At 44.5% G+C, this 9,269-nt stretch overlaps 1 protein-coding gene across 1 annotated transcript in view; it reads left to right on the top strand.

The window, feature by feature from the left end:
* Positions 1-9,269, top strand: part of HAPSTR1 (HUWE1 associated protein modifying stress responses) — a 27,550-nt gene that overhangs the window by 658 nt on the left and 17,623 nt on the right. Inside the window, exon 2 of the mRNA XM_040459052.1 lies at positions 364-444. Coding sequence (XP_040314986.1) covers positions 364-444 — 81 coding nt within the window. The remainder of the gene's footprint in view (positions 1-363; positions 445-9,269) is intronic.

Genomic DNA, 9,269 nt, shown 5'->3' with positions numbered 1-9,269 from the left:
GGAGGGCCGGGGAGGGGCTCCCACTCACAAAATGGCGAAGGCAGGCGGCGGGGCCGGCCATTGTGCCCGGAGCCGGCCTCGGGGCGGGGACTGGGAGGGGGCGCCTCCGGCGGGCGCGGCTCGGCCGCGGGGGGCTGCACCTCTGAGCCCCGCGGCTCGGCCTCGGCCCCGCCGCGACCCCCTGCCTGCCGTCCTCGCAGCGAGTGTGGGATCCCGAAACCCTGGAACAAAATGGCGAAACCTAATATGGCCGTTCGGAGTGATTGACGCCCAAATAACATCTCTTTCTCTGTGTCTCTCCCTCTCTGTCTGTGTCTTTTGTGTTTCTTTTTTCTCCCCTGCACCCCTCACCCACTTTTTCAGACCGAGTGTGTCAGCAGCCAGGACTTTCTCTCTGGGTCCCCTTCCAAAACGCAGCCACCGCCGTCACCAACCTCTACAAAGGTAAAGATAACCTTGCTGCATTGCCGCCTGAGGGGAAGGGCAGCCTGCGTCAGGGCTTGAGTCCTCCGTTGCTAGGGAGGTAGACACCCCGGCCCTTTTCTGCTGCCGAACCCGGCCGCCGAGTGCCTGGAGTATTTGGTGGGTAGAGAGCTCCGGGGGTGGCCTGGCCAGAGCACGGATTCTCAGCTGGGGCGTTTGACCCCCTCTTCGCCTGCCTCGGGTACATTTGACGGTGGGGGGCAGTTTTGAACGTCATCGCCGAGAGGGGGCTGCTGGATATCCTGCCCTGCAGGAGACCGTGCTCCCCCTCCCCGAGTGTCAGTACTGCTGAGGTTGAGAAGCCCGAGAGGGGTGCAGCTTCTCATCGCAGAAGTCGCCCAGGGAAGAAAAGGGTTTATGGTTTGGTGCCACAGACCGACGTGAGCAGCTCCTGGAAAGGATTCTTGAGAGTTAGGCAACTTAGACCAAGGTACTTTGGTAGCACTTACGTGCGTTGAAAATCAGCTGATGGGAATAATCTGTCCGCACGTTAACGTACTGTTCTTCCCTAGCAACCTCGAATAATTGCTTTCAGAGCTGCCATCTACCTGATTGTATATTATTGGCAGGAAACGTGTTACCAGAGTTTGTGTCGGTAGATTTCTGCTTTATGATAGTGTTTTTTTGGGGCTAATCTCCCGCCCCCCAGTGACCGGAAGATCTTTAAGTAAAGGTTCTTGCTCTTTGTGCGTTCTCAGTAACCATGGCATTAGATTTTGTGTCTTACGATTTTGAAGATTTGGAAATTTGGATTTGATGTCTTTTGGGGTTAAGGTTCCTATGGAGAAAGGATTTGAATTTGTTAATCTTAGGAAAAATGTAATTAAATCAAACGTTTTGAAACTTGTAGAAGCTGCTGGTAACAGTAATGGACTTTGTGCACTTCAGAATTGTCAAAACAAGTTGAAGCACAGGCTGTGGAGTGCCTTTTCAGGTTCTCATTTTTTTGTGTAAGAATGTGCAAATGGTGGCAGCATTCTATAGGAAAAATGTCCCTTCTTGTGAGATTTCCTGGGTGGAATTTGCAGTTTTGGGGGACAGTAATTTGAAAACAAACTGGTGAATGTAATGTTAATTCTAGGGAAGGAGGAAGTCAGTCTAGGCTTGCAAGAAAAAGGAAACGATTAAATGTTGTCTCAGTGGTCAACTTTGATTCTATGTAGGTGAGTTCCTTAAATTTTGATTTTTGAGTGAATTACTCTAACATTTATCAGTGCTTGAGGGTGTTAAGCATTGTCTGGAATGGCTCTTGTTTTCATCCAGAGAATTTTGAAATATTTAATACCTGTTTTAAAAACTCCTTTCTTGGAGTAAAATTTGGATATTGTGTAGTCAGTCTTCTTAAGAATCGTAGCTCAAATTTGATAAACCTACATTAAGAGAAAGCATCTACCTCCAACCCAAGCCCGCAGCACCACTGATCTGATTGCTGTGTGTAGTATATAGTTTCTCACTTCCATTAGGTCATGAGTAGAGCTTTATGGTATGCGGTCTTTTGTGCCTGGCTTCATCCACTTCCCATGTTTCTGAGATTGATCCCTTGAGTTCATACTGAAGGTGTGAATTCTGCCCCTCCTTTTTTATTTTTTACTTATTTTTTGCTGAGTAGCGTTTTGTTGTGTGAGAGGTACTACAGTTCGTTCATTTGTTTGTTGCAGTTGCTTTTTGTTTGAAGCTGGGGGGTGGCACCATTTTTGGTGCTTCTGTATGCCAAGCTCTTTGCCTAGGTCATGCAAAAATACGAATGTCCCCTAGATTTTCTGTTCAGTTTTTGGTGCTGTTGTGTGTTTTTATGATGTATCCGTTTAGAATTAAAGCTGGCAGTTTTGTATATTGCCTTAGGTAAGAAGATGCGTTCAAAAGCTGAACTCTGAAATTATCCCTAATTTGATTACTGGATTTGAAATTACTTTTTGTAATATATTGTTTCTGTTCAGAAGATTTAATGAGAGCGCTTCAGTTTTTTAAAAAATAAAATCACGTGATGTTCTCGGGTTATTGTGAGTATTAGATTGTTAGAACTCGTTGTATTTTGTGTTGTGTTACTGTAAAGGTAAATCTATCTTTACCTGTTAGGAAAGGTAAGTTGTGGTTTGTGGTATTTGGTAGTGTGGCAACATAGTCTTAACTGATTGACAGAGAAAGGATCATGCTCTGCAGAGCCTCACGTTCCTCTTTTTCAGGGTGAAGTGCTTGGGGACCAGGAATGCAGCTGTAGGAATAATTAGGTACCTTAAATAGAACTGGTACCATTAGCAAGGTAGTGTCACCAGTGCATGCAGCCTGGAGTAGTGGTAAATCTAAATCATCCTTCATAGCTCTGATCAAATGTTTACATGTAATTTACAAGGGGAAAGATTTGGAGGGTCTCTTTAAGTGGACACTGCTTCAGTATTTTATATGATGAAACACTAAAGCTAAAGCTAAAAATGGCTCCTTTTCCAGGCTGGGGACAGAGAGGTTGGCACTTGTACCAGGTTCTTGATAACCCCTAAAGGGAGCACATTGGAAGCTCAGAATGGTGGTAAAAGCTTAACTGAGGATCTTTTGATTGCTTGTGGGCTTTTTGAAAAATCAAGTGTTAGTGTGGTTTGGCTCGGCTCGAAGGATTTAGAGGAGAGTGAGTTGTCCCTCATCATGGACAGGATTCAGCAAAATGGAGTGTGTGGTTCCTTCTACTCCACTGAGTAGGGCCAGACTTTGGTATCTTCTTTTGGAAAGGGGAAGAAAAAATCTTGATGGTCGGTTCTCATCTCTACCTTGTTTTGGTAAATATAAAGAGGACGATGTTTGTTTACTTTTCAGTCAGGTTCTGTTCCTGGCCTGGTACAGTTTCTGATGTCTGCAACTGAAGAGGGGAGTGAAAAGTTACTGAAGTTATTTCAGTCTAGCCCAAGTTCATGCTTAACTTGGGAAATACTGGACCACACCTAGTGGTTTGCTTCTGAAAGTCCTCCCTTCACCCCCCTGCATTTTCCTGGGTGCCAGTCACAATCTGTCTCCTGATTCCTCAGTAGGAAAGTACCGGTCTCCTTATCTAATGCTAACTTCTTTCTGTTTTGGGGAGGGGTGGTCCTTGCCCAGAAGAGAGGTTGGACTGGTGGTTGTCCTGGGATAAGGCTAATCCCATGGGCCTCAATGGTGAGTCTAAAGTGGCTGCAGGTACCTTAGCTCTTCAGCAGAGCCCTTGAGCCAATGCTTGCTCTCACCCTACAGGGCCACTTCTCAGCATTTCCCTAGCTGATTTTTCTTCTTTAATGTTTTTGAGAGAGAGTGAGTGGAGGAGGGGCAGAGAGAGAAAAAGAATCCGAAGCAGGCTCAATTCTGTCCCCACAAAGCTTAATGTGGGGCTTGAACCCATGAACTGCGAGATCATGACTTGAGCTGAAGTTAGAGCCTTAACCTATGGAATCACCCAGATGCCCCTCCCGTTTATCTTTAAAATGTTTTTTTTTTTTTAAATTTTAAATTTTTTAGTGTTTATTTTTGAGAGTGTGAGCAGGAGAGGGCCAGAGAGGGAGACAGAATCTGAAGCAGGCTCCAGGCGCTGAGCTGTCAGCACAGAGCCCAATGTGGAGCTCGAATCCACTAACCGTGAGATCATGACCTGAACTGAAGTGGGATGCCTAATTGCCTGAGCCACCCAGGTGCCCCTTAAAATAGTTTTTAATTTTAATTTTTTAAAGTTAGGTCTACACCCAGTGTAGGGCTTGAACTCATGACCCTGAGGTCGAGAGTCACATGTCTCACCGACTAAACCAGCTAGGTGCCCTTGTGTTGACTTTTAAAAACTGCATCAGAAACTTGAATTGCATAGTGAGTTCTATCATCTGTGTTGGGAGGTTTCTCTTGATGCTCTTCGGGGGTTAAAGATGTTTCTGGTTCTCCCCTTGAGCACTGTTTGCCCAGGGGGCATGTCTACTCTAGCAGTGCTTAAAGAAAGCCAGCACTGCAAGAATGGCAGCTGCTGCTATTGTCAGAGTTTGGATTTTGGGCTGTCCCTACTTAGTTGTATGGTTCTGAAGACAGGGAATGGAGGGAGATGCTTCACCATTTGTGCTCCTTCATTTTTTCCCCTGTAACTGGGGATACATTACGCATACCTTAGAGGACAAGGTCTGAGTTTAGTGCTGGGGTATCTGGGGCAAGGTGAGTGTTGACCTTGTTGGTATTAAAGTTCTGTTTTTCAGCTTTTTCTGGCTCTGGGAAGTCCTTAAGATAAAGGGAAGAAATTCCAGGTTATTTTTTGCCTTTGCATTTTTTTTTTTTTTTAATTTTTAAAAATTTAAAATTTTTTTCGCCTTTGTTTTTGAGACACAGCATGAATGGGGGAGGGGTGGAGAGAGAGGAAGACAGAATCCGAAGCAGGGTCCAGGCTTTGAACCAGCAGCACAGAGCCTGACGTGGGGCTTGAGCTCACGAACCGTGAGATCATGACCTGGACCTAAGTCAGACGCTTAACTGACTGAACCACCCAGGTGCCCCATGTCTTTGCATTTTTTTCTTGTGTTGAAAAAAGCTTAGTGGAAAGTACTTTCCTTTTTTATCTTTCCCTAAAAGGGCTAAATGTAAATTGGATTGGCAGGTGAGAAAAATAGCACGATGCCCTTTAAGTCCTTATTTTTGAGATATCTTGATGCCAAATCCTTTTTATAATATGCTGTCTCACTTCCGTGTAGCCATCTTAGACCATATGTGGAGTGAGGGTGAGCAGGATATACTGAGAATTTGGGCCCAGTGGTGAGCAGTTGGTGTCTAAATCAGTGGTCAGAGAAAGCATGTTCTACTTGGAGATAAATAGAATTTCATCTCCTTAAAATTTGACTTTGTGGACTTGGTTTGTGACTCACCTGTAAAAAACCCATTATTGACCTTTGAAGCTTTGTTCAGAAATGCCTTAATATGGACTATTGTTCTCTAAGTCTTAAGTTTTATTTTTAACATAAGGAGTAGTGGCCTCAACCGCTAATATCCCTTGTGGATTCTGTCAGTTTTTGTAGAAAACAGTCTTTTTTTCCCTTAAGTTTGTTTATTTTGAGAGAGCGCGAGCAGGGGAGGGGCATAGAGAGAGAATCCCAAGCAGGCTCCACACTGCCAGCCCAGAGCCAGATACAGGTATTGGCCGTACAAACCGCAGGATCAGGACCTGAGCTGAAACCGAGTCGGACCCTTAACTGACTGAGCCACCCAGGCACCCCGACAATCTTTTTCTTATATACAACTTTTCTGTAAAAGGATGTTTTGGTTGCAAATAAAGCAGAAATTACAAGGCAGACAGGCTTCAGTGGTGTGGGCATGGTTTGGCTCCTCTCTGGCTGGAAGGCTGAGGATAGGATGGATTTAATTCAGTCTGCCCTGCTCTCAGCTCTCTACACTGTGTGTGTGCACGTGTAGGTGCAAAGCACGAGCTTTGTTTTGGGGCTAGTTTCAGTTCGTTGGCAGCTTGCGTCTTTGGGTCACTCACTGACGCTGACGAGCCCTGGCGCTTCTTTTCCGGGAGCTGCCAGCAGATGACTTCTTTCTACCGGCTCTTGGCCAGAGTTGGGTCACATGCTTAATCTGAACCAGTATCATAGGTACCGTTTGGGGCTGTGCAGATGAGATGAGCACTAAACCACGTGTTCCACCTCTTGAGTGAATGTGAAGAAAGCTCGCCCTAGAGCTCTCCAAACAGAAACTTTGGAATCCCTTTCGGAGAGGCAGGGTGAGGACCGGATGCCAGGCAGATGAGGCCACTGCATTTCTTCCCTGGCTCCTTTCCATTGTTGTGTGTGCTGGGTGAAAATTGAGTATCTAAGTAGCTACAAGAGAGTGCTTCTTTTTGGATACACTGCTTTGTTAGGGAACATAGGAGTCCTTTTTTCAAAACTGTTGGAAAAGGCTTTTATTTTGCCTGTAGCTCAGATCTTTGTATGTAATGAAACCTTTTTCATACTTATTTGCCCTGTGGCAGACTGGTTGGTTAGTGCCAACGCGTTTCTGAGTTCAGATATTTAGTCATTAGTATTCCTTGCAAATGTTACTTTGGTCTAGCAGTATGTTCTCACAGTGTGTAGACCCTCTAAGGAGAGTGGGAGACGGTTTCTCTTTGGTTGGGGAAGAACTGTGTCCCTTCACCTGACTCCCAGGCACGGCCCTCTGAGCCTCAGCTCCAGTTCCTTGTCTCTGAAATGGGGAGGTCTGCTCTAGCTAACTCCCATAAGGTTTGTGAGTGTCAAAAAGCTATAAACAGTGAGATTGGGTTAATCTTGTCGGTGTCGCAAGTAACAAAATTGTGCATTTGGTCATCTCGGTAATCAGATGATTCTGTGCCTCTTGTCCCCTGCCAGTGGGGACAGGATTAGACCTCTAAAAATCTGGAATTCCGTTTCAGCTGCTTATATAAAACCCTTTTTTTTTTTTTTTAAGGTATGAAACATGGGACATCTACCATGACTTGTCCAAGTCCATTTGTGTTTTGAATAAGGAAATAAATGTGTTTCGCTTAAAGGTTGGGTTGACATTTTGATGCCCTTGGGGTTTGCCTAACCTTCAAGCTTCTAGCCCTGCTGCAGAGGCTTTTTGGCTTCAGTAAAATAGCTTTGCACATGAGACTGTCCCCACAGTTTCTGTGCTCTGCATTTCTAGAATTTGGATGTCTGTTTGTCAAGGTTCAGATGTAGTCACAGCAGTCTTGGGCTGAGAGCCTTCAGAAAGCCATCCTTGCGCATGTTTACGGTGCTGCTGTTCACTAAATCAACCTGTGATGACGTTTAAAATCTAGCCTAGTCAGGCCTAAGATTCTCCAGTAAGTATTCATGTGTCTCCTGTTTAGTGCAAGGTATGATGGGAGGATTTTATTTTCAACCGAGCAACAGTTTAAAGTCCTAAACATAAGGACTGTATTTGAAATGCTTTAGGGTCAATCAGTGTGACGTTTTCTGTTTAGGGAAGTAACTGAGATTGGGTTAATCTGGGTGGTGAGGTGATTGGATTCGCCTTGCAGGATATGCTGTTAATGGTACAAAACCAAATTGGGCCCGGCAGTGCAAAAGGGTGTACCTGAAGACCTTACATGTCATTTTTTGCTTTTCTCTTCCTGTACCTTCTAACCTGTAAAAGTCCATGTTTTAGAAAATGCCTCATATTTAGTGTGTTCTTGGTTGGTTCTGTTGTTTCAGACTCAGAATTTCTGAGGTGAAATAATTGGTCAATTAGGAAGACATTTTTTTAGTTGTGTAAATTTTATTTAAAAAAAAAAATTTTTTTTTCAACGTTTATTTATTTTTGGGACAGAGAGAGACAGAACATGAACGGGGGAGGGGCAGAGAGAGAGGGAGACGCAGAATCGGAAACAGGCTCCAGGCTCTGAGCCATCAGCCCAGAGCCCGACGCGGGGCTCGAACTCCCGGACCGCGAGATCGTGACCTGGCTGAAGTCGGACGCTTAACCGACTGCGCCACCCAGGTGCCCCTAGTTGTGTAAATTTTAAAAGAGCTTCACAACTTACATAACTGTCTTTCATCTAAACCAGTGAATAATTGCATTTTCCAACTTTGTTCAAATCTGTGATTGAAGCATCAGGCTCTCCTTTGGGGGGCCTGGCTGGCTCAGTTCGTAGAGCATACAGCTCTTGATCTCAAGGTTGTGAGTTCAGGCCCCATGTTGGCTGTGGAGCCTACTTCAAAAAAGAAAAAAAAAATCAGTCCCTTGCAGATCTGATTTTTGGGATTTCCTTGTGTTCTCAATCAGAACAAACCAAAATTTAGCTTTCTTCCCTGAATTGCCATTTTTTTTTTTTTTTTTAAATAACCGCTTCTGGTGGCCCCCTCCCTTTGGCCCTTGAGTTTTGTATCCAGTTTATGAAGACTTTTTTGGTGTCTGGTTTGCCGGGTGTACATTTACACGACTACTTCATCTTGGTTTGCGCTGTGCAGTCCTCTTTGCACTTGTTTTTTGTACTCCTTTTGCACTTCCAACTTTTCCCCCCTCTGTACTTCCAATTCTGGGCCTGCTTCCATTTGGTTCTTGAAAAATAAAATTTCCTCGCTCTGTTTGGAAACCCCCTTCTCCAGTTATGAGCTTGAGTATAATCATTCTTTTAGGTAGGGTGGGTTTGTAGAAACCTGGTTGCTTCTAGGTACACACGTATGTTTGGTGCTGTGGCATGGGATCAGTTTTCGCGCAAAGACATGATTTCTCTGAAAATGCTTCCGGTGCTTTCAGAATCTCTTCTTTTTAGATCCGGCTTTCCCAAGGTCATCTTAGAGTTTACCTAGTCCTGAGATTAGCTTCAGTGGAGTCTTTAAGAGATGGAAAGTGCTGTAGTATCCTTCTAAATGCTGTTTATCTTTAAAATGAATTTCACGCTTGCTTTGTTTCTGATGAAAGGAGAAATCAGAAGCTGTTCGTTCACATTGTAACTTGGTGTTCTAGTATGAGATACTAGAGAAATTACTTCGTTCCCAAGCTGCTTTCTCTATCTTTAAAATAAGAATAATCTTCTCAAAGTTGTGATGGAGTTTACTTTTTTTAAAAAAAATTTTAAATGTTTTTATTTATTTTTGAGACAGAGACAGAGTGCGAGCAGGGGAGGGGCAGAGAGTGAGAGAGAGAGACACAATACGAAGCAGGCTCCAGGCTCTGAGCTGTCAGCACAGAGCCTGACGCGGGGCTCGAACTCACAGACCGCGAGATCATGACCTGAGCCGAAGTCGGCCGCTTAACTGAGTGAGCCACCCAGGCGCCCCTGGAGTTTACTATTTTTTTTTTTTTTTAACGTTTTATTTATTTTTGAGACAGAGAGA

Source organism: Herpailurus yagouaroundi, unplaced genomic scaffold (assembly GCF_014898765.1).
Source record: "Herpailurus yagouaroundi ecotype Mexico unplaced genomic scaffold, PumYag 222, whole genome shotgun sequence".
In the NCBI taxonomy this organism is placed as follows: Eukaryota; Metazoa; Chordata; class Mammalia; order Carnivora; family Felidae; genus Herpailurus; species Herpailurus yagouaroundi.
This window is presented reverse-complemented; position numbering and strand designations above follow the sequence as displayed.